We start from the raw sequence: 21,036 nt of genomic DNA on the forward strand, positions 1-21,036 counted from the left end.
TTTTATAATTATGAATAGAAGATGTTTATGGAGTCGATGCGGTTGTATCCATCCAGAAGCTGTCTTTATTGTATGATTCAGCCAGGGAATTTATCTGCGACACCGCTGAATGAAACTCTCGCCGCAGTTTTTCATCACCCGTAAAAAAGAAAAACCCCTTCTAACCGCTCGAAACTTGAAAAACACAGCAAAAAATGTAAAAAACTTGACAAAATAAAACCCATACCACTGATTATAAAACAGCTCATTTCCCAGTAAGAAAAAGTCATACTTTTGCTTGAACAGCCTCCTACCACAGACAAACAGACGGGACACTCGAGTGCCGAACCATCGTCCTTCAAAAACGGCTATTTCAAATGCAATTTTGTTTCGGCATCCACTCACCCGGCAATGATGGCGCTGCTGTCGTGACAGCTCGCCCGTCTTTTCTCAGTGTGTGTGATGCGTGTTTTTTTTGTTTATAATGAAATTCAGAAAATCCAACGGTAATCCTTTATCCAGACTTTGCGGGTCAAATTTGGGGAAGTTTCGGCCAGAGTCAGATGAGCGTCTGACTAGCGAGGGCATACCCTTTACCCCACTATTAACCAGATAGGCTGGATCCTGTGGTGGAGTCATCTCCTTCGGAGCAACCTGCTTATCCTTCGCGGACTGCTGCTCAGATTGCTGCTGCTGGTCGTCCTTTTGGCATTTTGACGATGTTGCGTCGATCGTGAGCGCCACTCTTCGCGATTTTTTTCGTCTCATTCGGCCCATTTGGTTTTGTTGGCTGGCAACATAATTGCGCCGTGGACACGCTCCCCGCAGATGTTTCCAAACGCCCATCGTGGGGATCAATTCCGTTAGTTTTGAATTGGATTTTCCTATTCCGGCGGCCACTACTGGTGTTTTCGTGATCGGGATATCTTGTTGATGATGGTGTCAGGTGTAATGGTTCATGCTTTCGGTGGAGGAGGAATCTTAGACGGAACATGCAAGCAACGGAGAGGACCAGTGGTGTGGTTTCTGTCATTGTGTTTGTCTTGCATCGATGCAGGTGCTGCCACATGATTTGCCTCACGAGGTTCTGCCATCGGAAACGGAACCGACCCACCGTAATTTTCGGCCGTCGGTCTTGATTTATTTATTTTGATTTTGTTACTGATGATCAGCAACAACAACATTATTTCGAATCATTGGCTTGATTGTCTCACGCCTCGTCTCACGCATACACTGACGTGACACATGACAGTAATGGGTTTGTATTGGTGTGTTTGGGCTGAGCTTCGGCATAAGCTCACCAGGCAGCGCTGACGTCGTTGTGATTTGGAGATTTGATGAAGGACGATGGATTTCAAAAATAATTTGTATGGAGAGTCACGTCTGTTTGTCTGTGCTCCTACTTTGTAGATGTAAACAAAGGGGGATCATTCGAAAATCACGTTACGCATTCTCTCTGTTCATCACCCAGGTTATAACAAAGCCTGCACTGATAATCAACATTACACACTGTTCAGTTCACTTTTACACACTTGTATGGGATTTTTCAGTTCAAGTATGATTACACGAAAGTGTGTAATCATACTTGAACTGAAAAATCCCATACAAGTGTGTAAAAGTGAACTGAAAAAAGTGTAATGCTGTTTACCAGTGTGAGTGATTTTGAATGTGCGTGTACAGCTAATAAAATTTTTGTTGCATGGGCAAGTTTTACATGTTGAAATTTTGACAGCGCGCTTTTCGATTGTTTTGTTGTGTGTTCTGTTAACTGTTAAATCGCAAGCATCCCAAGGTACCGTTATGGCGCAAGAGCCGCAGTTTCCATTGACCTCGTGTCATTGATTGATTTTTTCCCGGGAAAATTCAGTTGCAAATCGGTAGTCGCGATGCGCAAGGATCGTATGTTTAATCGCGAGTGCAAGCGGATCGCTATCGAAGAACCGAGCCTCGTGGCCGTAGATTCCCCGGCGGAATCCCGAACCCGGACAAAATACAAAAGTTTTTCCAAGGTCAGCACCCGGTTTAGCTTCGCGTTGCAAGAGGTAAGGCGAACGGTGGGTTTACAATTGATTGACGAAAAATGTTCAAACTGATTTTTATGATTCTAGCTGAAGCAGGACGTTCAAAAAGCCGTCCCTCGCCACCGGGTCATTTCCGGACAGGCCTTCTGGACCGAACTGAGGCTGTTTGACCAGCCCGACGCGCCAACCACCGACGCGCTGTGCGCAGCGATCGAATTCGATCAGGACGAAGATTTGGATGACAGTGGTTGCGAGGACGATTTCGAAGATTTTGACGATTCTAAAACGGAGAAAAGCCGCAAGTTCGGTTGGCGAGAACACGTGGAGCTTTACCTGGAGCGGGCAAGTCAAATCACCGAGCACGACGACCCGACGACGAATGTTGGCGAAACCATGTCCGAATGTTTCACCCAGAGGGCACCTGGCGACGCAAACGAGTCGGAAGTGACAACGTCGATGCTCGATTTCTCGTTGACTTCCACCATGGAGTTGGATTCGATGGACGATGTGGTGCACAAGTTGATTGAGCAGATTTCGGATGAGATGTTCTCGCAGCCGCCGCCGATGGAAGAGCCGGCAAAGGACATCGCTGCGGTTCCTACGGCCGTTGCTGGAAGTGTACCCTCAGATGTGGGGTACTCGACGGCGTCAGGACAAGGCGAACCAGTTGGAAAGGTAAGATTGTTGATTATCACTTGAGACTGCGAGTAACTTTGAATAATTTTTAAACATTTCATTTCAGCTCGACTCTCAGCAGCCCAGCACACAGCTCCCAGCATCCTCTTCGGTGGTTTCCGGTAAGAAAGCCACCAGAAGAAGGAAATCTGAAGCGGCGCCTGCTGCTCCATCCGCCGCCATAGCCACTGCTATCGTTGCAACACCCTTGAACGCCCGACCGATCCCACGGACTCGTTCCGTGCTTAAGAAAAGGTCCGCGTACGCCACCGAACCGCCCTCGATGGTCAAGAAAAGTGTGACCTTCTCGACTACGGTCGACATGAGTCCGTACGAAGAACGCGACACGCGAAAGTTGGCCGACGACAGCAACATCTTGGAAAACACGCTCCCCCGGCAGCAATCAACGCCGAAGGTCAGCCCCCAGAAGGCGAGGGGGGCTAAGAGGAAATGCGTATACGATTTCTACGATGACCTCGAGGAGGAGACGGAGAATGAGGAGCTTGCGAAGTCGGTTGAAGTCTCAACGCAGACTGATCAGAGCACCAGTACTGCGGAGATGATCCGTACAATAGTGGAATACACGATCAACAGCTTCAAAGAGGCAGAGGAGACCAAGTCTGAGGAGGACAGCAGCAGGGAGCAGGCCATCAAAGAGATACTCGAGCACACGAAGGCGAGCTTCAAGGTGGACGAAACCCTCAAGAAGAAGAAACGCAAACGGAGGAAACTCGATCTGCTGAACGACTCGATAATCCAGCTGCACAGGAAGGTCGACCGGCTGGAGAAGCGCGAACGACGGCGCCAGCGGCGCCAACAGCCGACCTGCCGTCTCGTCGTCAAGAAGGTGGTCCCCGCCAAAGCCAAACCCTGCACCGAACGTTGCACCCAAACGGAAGCACCCGTCACGGCCGAGGCCTCCGTGGCGACCACGTTCGAACTTTCGAAGCCACCGCCGAAGAAGCGCGCCCCTCGGAAAAAGACGGCCAAGGTGAAGCAGCCCGACGATCCGGAAGGTGGCGCACCGAACCCGAAGCGGGCTCGCCGCAAAGATCAACAGACGATAGAGGAGTGTTTGAACGGTGAAGGTGGATCGACGGCGGCGGCGGCGGATGAGATTCGGGAACCGAAGAAGTTCACTGCCCGCAAGGTCGTACCGGATGTCGTGCGGATGGACGATGGGCAGCTGGTGGCGCAGGACAGCGAGGACAACTTGAGCCGGGAGTTCGAGATCGAAGAAAGGTAGGGAACGTTGACTTTTAATTTTATTCGCAGATAATGTTTATTTTTTCTAAAACTGCACAATAAATTAATCTGGGTGTTTTTGGTTGCAATGCAATACAATTTCTTTGATATAATCCGAGAAAATTGTAGTATTTTAAAAGAAAAATGGCCAAAACGGAACACGAAAAAAAACGCCCGGAAATGAAGGCTCAAAGCGTGTTCTAGCGTGTTGCTCGTACTGACTCAGAGCAAGGGTGAGATGTAGGTGTAAGGGCAGTGCGTGTTCGTCGGGAACCTGTTGCGAATTGCGAAATTGGAAGCTGAATTGAATGGTGTCATCAGATTTTCGGTTGGAATCAAACTTTGTTGCATTTTGCACTACTGAAAACTTTCCTAAAATGCAGCTCGTGGTAGGTTTATTCTGAAACTGCAGGCTTAAAAAACGTTATCTCAAGGGATTGCGATTCGCCCAACATTCGAAAAATTGATTCTTATGTAAAATCGTCTCGGAAACATGATGGTGGTGTCTAATTCAAAATTAAATTGCATTGAGAAAATTGCGTGTAAAATTTTCAATTGCGCAAAATGCAAAAAACTGTCTGTTTTTTGTTCCCGAGATATGGCCTATGAAAAAAAAGGTTTTTTTTTATAAAAATGTCGAAAATCTCAAAACTTTGGGGCGGTGCCAAAAAAGAATGGGTGGTTCAATTTAGTTCAAAATCGAGATTTTTACATGTTTTGCACTGCCTCTCTAATCTAGTCCGTCCCATATGTATTTTTGCCAAAAATGAGATAAACTTAACAAAAGTTTAAATTTTACATGTACTTTTAGCCTATTGAATAAAAAAGTAGTGTTTGTGCTAAAAAATCCAAAATAAATATGACTTTCGTGCTGTCCCATATGCAAAATAAAGGCAAGTCAGTTCCTCATATGAAAATGTATCGCAAATCGTTTGAATGGATGCGAAATTATTTGAAATCAACAGAATATGTATTTAAGAGTACGTATGACTTGAAAATTTCATTAATTGTTCATTTCTGAAGAAATATTTGAAAATTTAAAAACAAAATACTCCAAACATTTGATGACTTTTTTCTTTTGAAATGTACAACCACGGAAAGAAAAAAATAAAATACAAACCGTTATGGCTAATATCTAAACCATAAAATCAGTTACATTTTTTGAATTAATAAGCTTGATCCTGGATTTGTGAGAGACTCGTAGGTGGAGCGTAGTTTTTTTTAACTAGGCAAGGGCTAAGAAGTTAAGATTTCTGATTGCCTCTGTAATATATGAACTATTTCCGGTGCCGTTGCAGAATGCAGATCATATTTTTATATCCAGAAACTTTACCAAATACATTATTTATTGAAATAAATCTGAAATAAATATTTTTTGGTTATAATTATTGACTAAGAAAACTACCAAAACAAACCTGGAAATGACAGTTGAACCAGGTTGAACCTGGGATGTAAATGTTCAAGCCTACCATGATATCATAACTGACTTGCCTTTATTTATGGACAAATAAAGTCAAGTTGGTCTCTTGCTGGAAATTTCTCAACTTTACCTTCAAATTGTAAATTTTTTTAATCAAATTTATGGTAGTGGTGTTTTTAAGACTGATGTTGTAATAGCTGTATAAATAATTATATTGAAATAACAAATTTAGAATGGTAAAAATGATGAAACTTTTTTTGGGCTTCTCACAGCGTTATCTCAGCGCTCACTTTTTACATAAGGGACGGACTAGTTAGGGCATCTCCACCGCAGGGACCTAATTGCGTTGCAAAGCTAATTTAGCACCCGCGTCAAGCCCACCGCGGTACTTGTGCGAGAGCTAATTTAGGTTCGAGTTCATCCGTGTTCATCCGAATCTAAACAAAACTCAGGTTAGCTCCGGGATCTACCGGGAGCAAATCGTCTGACGGATGCACTATGGTACATTGGGTGGCCAAGTTTCAAAAAAGTGACCTTCTCCAAATATTTTTTGGTATTTTTTTCTCGAAAGTAAACATTCTAACTAAGAAAAATCCAAATTTTCAAAGCTCTAAGTTTGTTCATTACGGAGATACGCAAGCTGAAACTCAAAAAATGGAGTAAAAAACTAGCGTTTTTCGTAAAAAAGGCTGATTGTATAATTTTAACATAGCTCAGCCATTTTAAATGTTTTATTAGGACAACTATACATCGTTGGAAAGGTAATGAGATAAGCTTTGAAACTATTAATAGATAAAATGTTGTTTCCAAACCAAAAACTGAAGTTTTCATCGAATAACTGGAGCATTTTTTTGACAAAACATATTTTTTTGTGTTTGTTAATCGAGTACTTTTTTTTGTTAACCGATGCTAAACATGAAACTAAGATCACTTGAAAGATTGGATTATAATCTAACATTGCTGAAATTTCCAGCCTGCGATTTTTTGCGTTTTCGGAGAGATGCCATTTTGAACATTTACATTTTATCAAAATTTGCTGCAATCTACATATGCGCCCGTTTATTTCACTTGCTTTGCTACCTACTTCGTGGGCATCGTCGCTTCAAAAATCAATACCTGGTTTCAAGAAGTTCGAAATGACTTTATTGGAATTTTCTGTTGCCTACATTTAAAATTGAGTACCTTAGTCAAAATAAGGTATTCGTACCGAAGTTTCTCAAGCGAAACTGGAGAATCTCAGTTTGATAACGAAAAAAGTATTCAGCAAAATATTGACTTAGCATGATGATTTTCTGCGATCAATCCATGAAACTGATCCACATTTAAGTTCTATGTTGGTTAGTACAAAACATTTTAAAAGTACCTTTAACATATCCTGAAGCCGTCAGAAACTCTATAATCAAATGAATTTTCATGAACAAGAACATTAGGATTAGTTAGAATATGTTTTGTATTTTATCGTTTTAATTCATAATTAATATTTTGAATGAAATTAATTTTTCTGTTATTTGATTTAACAATTAAAATTTTCGCAATTTATGCCCATAAGGGTGGAGGAGGGTGGGGTATCAAGTTATATGACATGGACTCACAAAAGAAACACACAGCAGTAAATAATAAATATTTGACTTAACATGAATTTATTACGCTTAACAAAAATTTGTTAGAGGGGAGGAGGGGAGGGGGGGCGGGGGGTGGTGAAAGAAAGAGGAGGGAGGGGTATACGCAATTCTTTTGCACTTGCAAATGTTTGAAAAGACTATTTATTATAAACAATCCACTATTGAAAACATGAAAAGTCATAAAAATCGACGTATATCATTTCAATACCATACAATTACCCAAATTTGTATGAAAAAACATTTAAAAAGCAAAAAAATAATTTGGCCGCCTGTTTGTATGGAGATGGCCCATAGTGGGATGGTCTTTTCAAGCAAAACAATGTGATTGGGCCAATGTGAGTTTGTTAACATAGAGTTTATCCTGCTCACGTCAGTAAATGTTTACATTAGGAGTGATGATTGATTTTTCGATTTCAATTATTCGAGTTTGGAGATATTTTCCCTTTCGTGCTGAGTTTACTCATGAAAAATGACTTTTGGGGTGATGCAGTATAGTTTTTTAGGTAAGATTGAGGCTGTGTATGTTTAATTTTGGTCAACGCATTGTCGACATGCAAGAGACAAGTCATTTGTATTGAGTAAAAAGCAAAATTCAAGCATAACATCTTAAATAAGCTAATACGGATTTGAAAACAAGCAATCCCAGCAATCCTGATCTTAATTTCTTGAATTCTTAAATCCTTTAAGGATTTCTGAAATTCTGAAATTCTGAAATTCTGAAATTCTGAAATTCTGAAATTCTGAAATTCTGAAATTCTGAAATTCTAAAATTCTAAAATTCTAAAATTCTAAAATTCTAAAATTCTAAAATTCTAAAATTCTAAAATTCTAAAATTCTAAAATTCTAAAATTCTAAAATTCTAAAATTCTAAAATTCTAAAATTCTAAAATTCTAAAATTCTAAAATTCTAAAATTCTAAAATTCTAAAATTCTAAAATTCTAAAATTTAAAATTCTAAAATTCTAAAATTCTAAAATTCTAAAATTCTAAAATTCTAAAATTCTAAAATTCTAAAATTCTAAAATTCTAAAATTCTAAAATTCTAAAATTCTAAAATTCTAAAATTCTAAAATTCTAAAATTCTAAAATTCTAAAATTCTAAAATTCTAAAATTCTAAAACTCTAAAATTCTAAAATTCTAAAATTCTGAAATTCTAAAATTCTAAAATTCTAAAATTCTAAAATTCTAAAATTCTAAAATTCTAAAATTCTAAAATTCATAAATTCTTAAATTCATAAATTCTAAAATTCTAAAATTCTAAAATTCTAAAATTCTAAAATTCTAAAATTCTAAAATTCTAAAATTCTAAAATTCTAAAATTCTAAAATTCTAAAATTCTAAAATTCTAAAATTCTAAAATTCTAAAATTCTAAAATTCTAAAATTCTAAAATTCTAAAATTAAAATTCTAAAATTCTAAAATTCTAAAATTCTAAAATTCTAAAATTCTAAAATTCTAAAATTCTAAAATTCTAAAATTCTAAAATTCTAAAATTCTAAAATTCTAAAATTCTAAAATTCTAAAATTCATAAATTCTTAAATTCATAAATTTTAAAATTCCTGATTTTGAATTCAATTTTTGATAAAAATAGTGTTTTTGAATGTTAGAATTTCGGGTTTTTCGTTAATTTATTTTTTCGAATATCTAAATTTTAGATTTTTAAGCTTTTGTAATTTTGACATGTAATTTCTGAATAAAATAAATACTTTAATATTAAAATTATTATTCACTTCTACATAAATTTTGTTTAGAATTTCCAAATTTATTTTTTTTACTATTGAGTTTTTCCGTCAGTTAATAGATATTTGTATGATAACAGTCAAGTTTATTTTCACTCTGGTTTCTTTCATTTCCGTGTGGATCAATTGGACAGCGCACTGGACTCACAATCCAGAGGTTGCTGGTTGGTACTAGAAATGGTGGCCGACAGCTATAAAGACAATTTCTGTTTTTACCGAGGTTTTTACTCATTTCGACCAAAAAACTATATCTGTCCATTTAATTTCAAAATTCTGCATGAGATTTGGCGGGAATTTTCAATATTATTATATGTAAACGTTTATGAGTTTCAGTCGCATACAAAAAGGAAAATTCTTGATATATATTTGAATTTTAATACATAATTCAAAAATGTTTAAATTTTCTGTAATGATTTGCTTATATCAAAAATAGGTGGTTGATTATTTTTTATTTAAAAAATACTTAATAATGATAAAAAACGCAATTTTTCAATTTAATAAAGTCGTTTTGAATTAAAGTACTGATTTTTTCAATATTCATTCAAATTTGAAAATCAAAATAAATGCAACTTCAACCAAACAAAGACAAATAATTCTAAAAATCGCTGAAAACATTAGCCACCGGCAGCTCGGGGACTTCTCGAGCACCTATCTTGGCTACTCGACGGATCCCCGATGAACTTTTTCTTCGCTGAATGAACTCGAAGGCTAATTTAGCTTTAGCTTTGCTACCCGCGGTGCGAAAGTTGGGGTGCAAACATGTCGGGAGCAAATCGGATGAACTCTTTTAAAAATTTGAAAATGATATTTTATTGATGTAAGTAAACAATTTGGACATATAATGCAATTGGAAGCATGTTCTATCATGCTAGAATGTAGTTTTATTGATTCCGATCAACAAAACGGCTAGAATTTGAAAACAAATAAATTAGATCCCCGCGGTGGGCTTGATTCGGTTGCCAAATTAGCTCCCAGCGGTGCGAAAACGTGCATTAGGTACGGAGCAAAGCTAAAACTGGGGATCCAACCGATAGGTTTGTCACGCAATTAGATCTCTGCGGTGGAGATGCCCTTAGAGCGGCAGTGCAGGCCAAGTGCGAATGATGCTGATGATACCTCTTCAGTTGACGCTCAGGCGAGGAACATCCTGGAAGGAGCGTCACTGACTACGTCCGTAGTCCTGTTTGATCATTCTTGATCAAGACAGTATAGCTCTGGTTCCTTGCAAGTGTCCTATTTTCTTACCTCCACGTTGGCTTGGTTTTCATGATGACCTAGCTGGTGGCCTGTGGAAACGGCTCGTAAACCATTGACCGCCGCAGGTCAGAATCGAGACGGCTAAAAGAAAGGGGCGCGCCAATGTGGGACAGGGAAGTAATTTGTGATTGAAGACGGTATTGTTTTGATTCGCACTATGTTGAGTCAACTGCTGTGGATGTACCTGAAACATCGCACAACGGGGTTTCTCTTCTCTTAATTCTCAGCTACCACCTATCTTCTGTTTATTTTGTTTCACTGATTTTCTAGCGCGACTTCTGTTTACTATCCTCCATTTGATTTCGATTTTACTTTCATGATTCTCTTATTTCTCAACGCTTTTCCACTCTATTTACTAATTGATGCTGCTGTAACAAACTGTCTGTTTTCTCTAAATTTGGCAGCGATGTCAATTTTGTTTATCTTTATTTATCTGTTTGAATAATTTTTCATCTGCCCTATAAATTGCACTTAACATAATCTAAGCTTGTTTGTTACATCTATTTATTAACTAATGTTACGATGGGAAAGAGGTTTCGGAGTCACCAAGTCTCGACAGCAGGCGTTTTGATAGTGCCAGCTTCAAGCTGTAGGAAGTAGTTTTATTAGATGAATTCAAGGTTTGTACAATAAATTTAATTCTTACAGTTTTAGTGCACCGTAGGGGCGATTTGGAACGTGGGTCAATGTCTACTAGGATGTAACAAAAATGACTTTTTGGCGGGCATTCAGGGGTTTGTTCCGGTGGGCATACTGAGCCTAAATCCCAAATATGAGCATGATTGGACGTAACAGGAGCTGGCGCTCCGCCCTTCAATTTTAAATGGGATTTAACCCGTAAAAAAAGATTTTTTCAAAAATGTCACTTTTTGAGCATTTTGGCCACAATGCGTTTACCAAAACATCACTGGCTTGTAGGCCAGAGCATCATTGGTGCATTGGAGTATTTGAATCCTGGCTCGGTACAGACCTTCAAAGTTTGGCATTTTTTCGAAAAATCGGCCCCGGCAAAAAAGATATGCGTCGCACCTCGCGACGCCCGAGACGCCATTTGATTTTGCTGGGACCGATTTTTCGAAAAAATGCCAAACTTTGAAGGTCTGTACCGAGCTCCAGGATGCTCCAAACTTCAATGTTATATATACCAAAAGATGCGCAAGGATCTGGCCTACAAGCCAGTGATGTTTTTGGTAAACGCATTGGTGGCCAAAATGCCTCAAAAAGTGACATTTTTGAAAAAATCTTTTTTTACGGGTTAAATCCCATTTAAAATTGAAGGGCGGAGCGCCAGCTCCTGTTACGTCCAATCATGCTCATATTTGGGATTTGGGCTCAGTATGCCCACCTGAACATACCCCTGAATGCCCGCCAAAAAGTCATTTTTGTTACACTCTAATGTCTACCGTAGAACTAGCGATCGACTTGTGAATAAACTTTTTATGTTTACTTTCGCTCGGCTTCTGATCGTCGATCGCGTGACAGCTGAAGCTTCGGGTCCGTGGGACCATCGGCATCTGGGGTACCTTGCAGCGTCGCGATTGAATTGACGGCGGACTACGTCGCAACAACTAATGTTAATTTTTTTTATCTACTTCATAAATTACTATCTTTCTTTTACTATTGATTCTTTAAATAGTATATTTCTATCACTGTACATTGTTTTCAATCTTCACCCTTTTCTTCTAACAAGTGAGGTTTGAGCCCTTACTCAATTTAACACAAATATTACAATTGTACTTTTGAAAAACTTTTATAAAATGCTTAGGACCAAATATTGTAACAAAACACCGCGACAAAAGAAATAGCAGCATATAAACACGACTCAACACTAGGAAAGATTTCTGGTAAAAACAATACACAGTAAAATAACAACTAATTTTTGAACTCAAACTAAAAATAAAACAGTTTTTGTTTTAAAGAAAATTGATAGGCACACTATAAATGGTTAGGCGCTTTTACTTACATCAAACCCTACGTAATGTACCACCCCCGGCCGAGTTAAAATGCGTAACCGGAAAAGAAGGTGTGCACGCCTGGCACGAACACTCAAAGCGTGTTCTAGCGTGTTGCTCGTACCGACTCAGAGCAAGGGTGAGATGTAGGTGTAAGGGCAGTGCGTGTTCGTCGGGAACCTGGTGCATAAGATCGCTCAAGGCCCGTTCTTACACTGAAAAAAAAAAAAAATGCGAATTGCGAATGCAGCGACAGAACAAAATTTCGTCAAAATTAATTTAGGCCTTTGCAAATATTTTTTGAAGTTAATGTCCCTCGATTCTGACCAAAAAAATAAAAAAATAAAAGTTTAAAAAATTGAAATTACAGGCCACGGTTTCAACATTTGAAGGAAAAAAGTGTTTTTAAATGCATTATTTGGAAAGATTAGTATCAAAAAAAAAAATTTGTTGGAAAAAAAAGTTCAAAAAAATATAAAGATGAGAAATTTTTTATTAATTTGAGTGATTTGCTCATACAATATTTGAGAATATATTTCATAATTTTTTAAATTATGTTTTGCATTGTTTTTTATTTTTCTCAGTATTTATTTGCTTATTTTTAATTTGTAAAATCAAATTTTATATTCTGAAAACATATTTTTTCGTAAAATTCCTTCACTAATATTTTTTTTTGTTTTTGTCTGAAAAAAAAAAATTGTTTCTCATTACCAAAGCTTTAAGACGATTTAAAATGTAAACAACACCGCACAGTGTTCGGAATTGCAAAATTAAGTGGAATAAATTGATAACTCCTTTATTTGACGTCCCAGCTAAATGGTGTCTTCCGAAGAGTTGTTGTACTTGATAAGGGCTATCTTTTGAAGTTATTGACATACAGGGTGACGACATTCCAGGGTGTCAAACAAAAACTAACTTTGTTGGATGACGTTGTAGGGCTTTGATGTCATCTGCAAAGTTGTAGAGGAGAAAATTTTATGAAAGTTTGTCGAAGGCGCCAAATTTGTAGCTCTTAATCTACTCGAGATATACGCCATTTTTGCAAAAATGGTCCAAAAAAGCACTTTTTTGGTGATAACTCAAAATGTTTGCATTTTAGCGGCCTACTATGTTCTGAAGAGTTGCTTATAATATAAAATTACACATATTTGCCGAAGACAGCAAAATGTTTTGAGCTTTTATTGAGGAGTTATAACCATTTTGAAGTGATTTTGAGCTTATTTTCAAGTTGCCATGTTTTCAAATGGCGCATTTTGGCGCAAAACCCAACAATGCACCTGAAAGTACACACTTTCAATTACATTTCCTGAAAATTTCTCCGTGTCTATCGGTGTCTATTTTTAGATATCTCAATTTGAATTTGACGGTTTTTAATCAATTTATTTATAATTGTCAAGCAAAATCTTATTTAAAACGAGGTAATAATCGGTAAATTGAAGGGTAAATTGATCGATTTTTACGGAAAATACATTGTCTATTAAAAAAACGACAACCTTTCTAAAGTGACCAAATATAAAAGGAAATATTTAATTTTAAATACGAACAATTATTTAAAATTTTAACTAACATTATTTTTGGGCTAAACATGTTTTTATTCATAATTTTAGAATGTTTGTCATAATTTAAGCATAGACAATGTATTTCCAATAAAAATCGATCAATTTACCCTTCATTTCAGCGATTATTACCACGTTTTCAATAAGATTTTGCTAAAAAATTATAAATAAATTGATTAAAAACCGTCAAATTCAAAATGAGATATATTAAAATAGACACCGATAGAAACGGAGATATTTTAAGGAAATGTAGTTGAAAGTGTGTACTTTCAGGTGCATTGTTGGGTTTTGCGCCAAAATCGGCCATTTTGAAAACATAGCAACTTGAAAATAAGCTCAAAATCACTTCAAAATGGTTATAACTCCTCAATAAAGGCTCAAAACATTTTGCTGTCTTCGGCAAAGATGTGTAATTTTATATTATAAGCAACTCTTCCGAACATAGTAGGCCGCTAATATGCAAACATTTTGAGTTATCACCAAAAAAGTGCTTTTTTGGACCATTTTTGCAAAAATGGCGTATATCTCGAGTAGATTAAGAGCTACAAATTTGGTGCCTTGGACCAACTTTCATAATTTTTTTTTCCTCTACAACTTTGCAAAAGACACCAAAGCCCTACAACGTCATCCAACAAAGTTAGTTTTTGGTTGACACCCTGGAAGGTCGTCACCCTGTATGTCAATAACTTCAAAAGATAGCCCTTATCAAGTACAACAACTCTTCGGAAGACACCATTTGGCTAGGACGTCAAATAAAGGAGTTATCAATTTATTCCACTTAATTTTGCCATTCCGAACACTGTGCACCGGTTTAGCTAAAACTGAAAATGTAATGTGCTATGAAAAAACATTTTTTTCTTGAAAAAATAATGCTGGTCTTATTGGTGAAAATTTACAACAGTTTTCCAATTTCAAAATTCTAGTATTTTGAAGAAGAGTTTGCAAATTTCAATGCACGAAGTTGATTATAAAAGCGGTATACGCACTTCGGAAGGAATCGGTCAAGAATTTTTTTTTTTCAAATTTTCTTTACCTGATTTGTGAGCACCTACGACAACTAAATTGTTTATTTTTTACTCTTTGGTCTGACAGTCTTGGTCTGACGTTTTTGGTCTGACAGTTTTATCATGGATTTTGGTCTGGACAAGGCGAGGGATAGGACACAGCTCCCTCTTGCTCAAAATATGACCATAATTTGTCTACAATTTGGCTGATTGTGATTCACAGACTAATTAACGTGCAAATCGTGCTTGCCATTTCATTAGGGCACATAACTTTTTTAACCAAAAGTGTGTCCCTTTCACACCTTATGTAAACTGTCATTTGAGTGGAAGGGATACACTATTGTTTACAAAAGTTATGTGCCCTTTTGAAATGTTAGGCTCCAAATAACGTATAGTTGGACATTTTTTTAGTCCTGAAGGTATGACCACAGACAAACAGACGGGACACTCGAATGCCGAACCATCGTCCTTCTAAAACGGTTATTTCAAATGCAATTTTGTTTCGGCATCCACTCACCCGGCGCTGATGGCGCTGCTGTCGTGACAGCTCGCCCGTCTTTTCTCAGTGTGTGATGTGTGTTTTAAATTGAGCGTGAGCACGTGTGAGGCAGCAAATGAAAACAAAACAATTATGATGGAATTCAGGAATTCTAACGATGATCCACAATCCAGGCTTTGCTGGACAAGATTGGGGCAGTCTTGATCAGGGTCATTTGAGCAGCTGACTAACGAGGACATACCTTTGCCCCACTATTAACCCGGGAGGCCTCCTCAACAGCCCGCCGATGTTGAGGCTGCTGCTGAGGCGCCCGATACTGCGGAGGAAGCCGGATCCTATGGTGGAGTCATCTCCTTCGGAGCAACCTGATGCTTATCCCTCGTGGACTGCTGCTCAGATTGCTGGCGATGTTGCGTCTATCGTGGGCGCCACTCAATCTTCTTCTACAGTTAAGTTTCTTTGATTTTGTTTCGAAGTATGATTTTGTGGTAGCGTTTTTTGGAATCTTTGCGACTTTTTGCTTTTGTTGTTTGGGGCAACTTAACTGCTTCGTAGACACGTTCCCGCGGATGTTTCCAAATACTCATCATGGGGACCAATTCTGGTAGATTTGAATTGGATTTTCCACTACTGGTGTTTTCGTGACCAGGGGTATCGAGATTTCGGTGGAGGAGGAATCTTCGACAGAACTTGGAAGCAACGGGAGGACCAGTTTTTTAGTCTCTGTCGTTGCGGTTGTGGTGCGTCGTTGCTGATGCTGCCGCATGATTTGGCACATGAAGTTCTGCCATTGGAAACGGAACCAACCGTGGAACCGACCCACCGTCATCTTCGGCCATCGGTGTTTATTTTTATGTTTTTCATCGGGTACTGACTGGACGATCAGCAACAACAAAATTATACCGAACAGCTGTTAATGTTTACAATCGTTAAGGCTTGATTGTCTCACGCATACACTGACATGACACATGACAGTAATGGGTTTGTATTGGTATGTTTGGGCTGCGCTTCGGCATGAGCTCACCAGGCAGCGCTGGCGTCGCCGTGATTTGGCGGTTTGATGAAGGACGATGGATTTCAAAAATAATTTGTATGGAGTGTCACGTTTGTCTGTGGTATGACTTAAACTTCATTATACAACGGTCCAATCTTTAACGTGTATTTATTTTGAGAAGCTCTTCTAGAACTCCTTTAACTTTGTGCCACTTGAGCGCCCCTTCTTTGATGAAAAAATAAAATTAGCATGAAGTATGAATTTTCAAAACCACTTCAGTAGAAATATAATTGACTTTGGTTATTTGAAATTCTATTTTATAATTCGGCGCCCTTTCTTTTTCAAATATTTAATGAGGATGTTATAGCTGACATGAAAATTTTGTACAATCATCGATTTAGGCGCCCCCAAGGGCTGGCGCCCGTGGCGGTCGGCAACCGCGCCAACCCCTAGGTACGGCGCTGGTCTTGGGTAAATACGATCCATCAGGCTCAAAATGGTTAAACGATATGGTCTGTTGATAATTTCCTTTTATTCCTTTCCTTCCAGTCTTCCTCCGCTGTCCCCTCCACCGTCCCGCACGCTGGTAGATCCGCGGCTGATCAAGGGCGCCCACCGCAAGCCGCCAAGTATAATCGACACAAATCAAGACTCCCCAGCACTCAGCTCGATGCCGCAAAGTCCAGCTTCGCAGTGCTCGTTCTCCAACAATCGGGCGGCCTCCGACGACGAAAGCGAGTCTTTCACCAGGAACCTTATTCGGTTGCGCATCGGTCCCGTACCCGGTCACTCGAGCTCAAGCTCAATACACGCCGCCAAGCAGAAGCCCCGCCGCCTCCAGCCGTACCCGAAGAGCCCGAAGCTTCGACCTCCTCCGACAGTGCCCATGGCACGGCAGTACTCGTTTCAAACGCTTTACCTTGGTCCCGAACCGCCGTCGGCGCCGACCACCCTATGGAAGGATCCGCTCATTTACCCGGTGGACGCGTGTAAGTACATCGAGCAGCGCTTGCAGCCGGTTCTTTGCGAGGCAAGACTGCCCACGCTGCAGACAACGTACGGCAATCCGTGCTGGTTTGTCTCGTTGAAGGCGGCGTTCAAACTGCTGTTAGATTTTACCGGGGATGTTGGGGAGAAACAGGGCACAGCGAACATGGCGGTGCCACGTTACCCGCAGTTCTCGCAGGAGTTTTCGCCGATTGCCGCTCCCGACGGTGCGAATCACTTTGTCGACGACGAGGATGATGGTGAGCGGGGACATGACAGCGGGTCGGACGTGCCGGATGATTAAAACGTCCATTCGCCACATATTATTCATTGCTGTGCAATTTTTATATATTTTCTATCACTTCATGGAATAAAATGAAACTCGGGCATCGAAAGTTACTGCAAACGGGTTCAATTGGAAGAGCTTTTTAAAAATTCCAATCTCATAATCGATCATTGATATTCAATTGGCGCCGCATTCCCTAGTCGTCCCATTTTGGCTAAGATATTAAATATTGCAACTTAATTATTTTCAGATACCAGAAACGTACCATTCAGCGAATTCTGAAAGTTGCAACTCTTTAGGCTAGTCTCCATAAAGTGTCAGCCATCTTAGCCTGTATAAAATAAAAAAAATATTAACACTTTTTATGTTTAGTTAAAAAAACGGACAAGAAATGTTCAGTGTTTGTATTCTTTACAAGTTGTGAAATAGTTGAGAAATGTATTTTAGTATAAAGCTCGATATATAAATAGCAAAAAAACTGAAAACCTCTATGATCATGTAAATAATCCGCGCTCACGATCGACTGATGATGCCGGCAACATAATAACCACGTCGCTTCGACGCTCGCAATCGACTGTAATTGGGTCCTAAAATGAAGCTTAGATTGCTGATATTATTGTTTACAGCGATAAAGCTTATTTTTCTGAGTACAATGACCCTTTGTACGACCACAAAGAGTTTAAAATGGATTTTTAAATCAATTTTGAAAAATTAACCACGCAGTCCTTCTTGACAGAAAAGCTCCTACTTGACAGCTCGTTCCAAAGGGATCATAGTTAATCCATCAAAAAAATGTTGTCTTGCAAAAAAAAAAATGCATTAAAATAAAAAAAAGTGATCAGAATTAGTATTTATTCGTGTTTTTTTACCGTTGTACATAAAAATTGACATAGGGCTTTAGTACCCAATTTACATGTTACAATAACTTTGACAAACACAACCAGCTGCGTGCCTTCCGATCAACGGTGATAAAGAAAGGACTGATTTTATCAGCAATAGGGTCCTAAAGCTCTGTGAAAATTTTTATGTACAGCGGTTAAAACACGATTTAAAACCATTTCTGATCACTTTTTTTCATTTTAATGCAAAAAAATTAAATTGACAAGACAACATTTTTTAGATGTACCAACTATGGAACCCTTGGAACGAGCTGTCAAGTCAAACCTTATCTGTCAAGAAGGATCTTGAACAGCCCTCTGTCACTGCCGCCATGTTTATGAAACCAAAACATTCGATAACGAACATCAAGAAAACAAAGAAGAAAACCACGGTGTCTACTGTCAGATTTTGAAAAATAAACAAAGTGCAGAGACGTTTTTTAAATTATATTCTTTTTCACACGTTACACTTGCTGCATGTCCAGGACTCTTTAAAAAGTGTTACTACCGAGTGGAAATTTTCGATCCCCGGTCCCAGATTTTTCCGGTCGAATCGGATTTTTGCTTTAAATTGGTTAAAACTACTCCTGCTTCTTTGGCTGCTCATCCTGCCATCCGATTCAAGAGCTCCTTCGATTCCGGCCTCATACACACACATAATATGTCCGGAAATCTGCCCTAGATAAACAGGACCACTCGCGTGACCACTTCAACCGAATTTTGTAAAAAAATGACACCAAAATATTATTTTTGGTTAACCTCTTTCGCGTTCGCCATTTCCCTATTTTGATGTAAACAATCAGAATACACCAATACTACTTCATCCAAAGCTTTGTTGATGGTGGGCTCTTCACACATACTTATGCACATTCTCTATCTAATGCATTGTTTATGGTGGGCTCTTCACACATACTAATGCGTGGGCTCTTCGAGGTTTTGGTGACTGTCAAACGTTCCAGACGTTTACAGTGGTGCCAGAGGGCTGATCTTGAAGTCAATTTCTCAAAATTGATTTAAAAATCCTTGGCGGTCGTACAAAGGGTCATTTTACTAAGAAAAAGAAGCTTTATCGTTGTGAACAATAATATCCCAAATTTAAGCATCATTTTAGGACCCAATTCTCTACCAAAACCGGAAATGGATTTTAATTGTACAGTAGTTGTTCGGTAACTGGGCTGAGAACGTAGCCCAGTCACCGAATGGTGCTCGTTAACTGGGCTGAACAAAAAATAACGAGGAACCACCGATGAATATTTTCCAGATGAAATATAAAAATAAAAGTTACTTAAATTTCTTTACAATACATACTTTTCATATTTCATATTGAAATTAAACAAAAGTTTTTTTTTATTTATTGAATATGATTTTTGCATCCATCAGGGATGGAATAATCGCGAAAAAATCAATTTCACTTGCGATCTTTCTCCACCCGCGAAAGAGAGAGGAGGCAAATCACGCAAAAGAAAATCGCTCCCTAATTTCGCAAAAAAAAAAAAAAATCAATCTGCTGATGATTTTTATGAATTTCCTTGTCAGCACCACTCAAAAATATTTATTTCACTTTGTTTACACACATTGCCCAACTGCAAAATGTGACAGGTCGTTTTTCGACGTGTGACGTTACACTTGCAAGTGTAGTAGTGAAAAAGAATTTCCGCAGAATAATCAAGATGATGAATTTTTTAGATTCTTTTTACCGATCTTTCGTACGCGAGAGAGGAGAGCCATGCTTCCTTCGGATTTTTTCTCTTGATGAAGTTCCAAAGATTTTCTTTTGATGATGATTATTCCATCGCTGGCATCCATTAACCCAGGGGTGACCAAAGTATGGCCCGCGGGCCAAACGTGGCCCGCGAACCCATTTTGAATGATCAAGTTAAATGGCCCGTTGACCATCTGTAGAATGATTTAAAACTTTTTCAAAATTAAACTTTATTTTAAATTTTTAGTGCTAATCTGTTTTTGTTTTTTTTTTGTTAGTATTTAACTAATGATTTATTCTTTTTTTATCCTAATTTTACGATACAAAAATATGTTTTTCATAAATCTTTCTAATTGAAACTTTTTTCACACGTTTCAATGTGAGTGAAACTCGTGGTGAAACTAGTAAATATTGTCAAAATATTCATGAAATATTTTTGGAAATGTAAATTATACGTTCAAAATTGACTTAGACATAAAACTGGGAGGGCCTCGTGGCGCGGTGGTTAGCGGCTTCGGCTGCCGATCCCTAAGTTACTATGGGGCGTGGGTTTGATTCCCGCCTTATCCTTCTGGCCTTCTATCGGATGAGGAAGTTAAATGTTGGTCCATTTGCGTAAAAGAGGTTTTGGGTGACATAGAAACCGTTTTGATTGCTTTGCTTTTTTTTTATAAAACTGTAATAATTGCAAAAATATAGGCATTACATATTAATTTAAAAGTCATTATGACCATTTCAAAAAACTGAGCCTTAAACTTACTTTGCACTTAGAAACATTCCACCTCGGGATTCGAACTCATGACAATTCGATAACGAAACTGATTGAATACCACTTTGTTGCGACGGAGAGCGTCCGAAGCAGTCCCTTGTTCTGCGTCAGTGTCAGTTTTTTTATGTATTGTTTGACTGGTGCCCGTGCTGTCGCTTGAAATTGAATAAAGTTGAAAACTATCTGAGCAAGTGGGAGCACGGGCGCAGCTGGACAGGTCAGCTGCGTAAAAACACCAAATCTGTGAGTAAATGTAATATTGTGAACTGTTGAATGTTATTAATTAGGAAATAAACATTTTCAGTTTTGTAGCATGTGGAAAATAAAAGAGTTTTATTTTGCCCTGCTTATGAAATCGGTGCACGGAGGAGCATCTTCCCGCCTGTCTCAACACACTTGATTCAGGCAGATTTTTAAATCGGAGGAATAAGGCGGTTGCAAATATTTT

At 38.6% G+C, this 21,036-nt stretch overlaps 1 protein-coding gene across 1 annotated transcript; it reads left to right on the top strand.

Moving 5' to 3' along the window:
* The first annotated feature begins 1,708 nt into the window (after positions 1-1,708).
* Positions 1,709-17,368, top strand: LOC119770162. The gene is made up of 4 exons (XM_038264573.1): positions 1,709-2,021; positions 2,088-2,675; positions 2,743-3,917; positions 16,516-17,368. The coding sequence occupies exons 1-4, from the start codon at positions 1,866-1,868 to the stop codon at positions 17,255-17,257; spliced, it is 2,661 nt and encodes an 886-aa protein (XP_038120501.1). The 5' UTR covers positions 1,709-1,865; the 3' UTR covers positions 17,258-17,368.
* The last annotated feature ends 3,668 nt before the right edge of the window (positions 17,369-21,036 follow it).

Source organism: Culex quinquefasciatus, chromosome 3, assembly GCF_015732765.1.
Source record: "Culex quinquefasciatus strain JHB chromosome 3, VPISU_Cqui_1.0_pri_paternal, whole genome shotgun sequence".
NCBI classification, from domain to species: domain Eukaryota; kingdom Metazoa; phylum Arthropoda; class Insecta; order Diptera; family Culicidae; genus Culex; species Culex quinquefasciatus.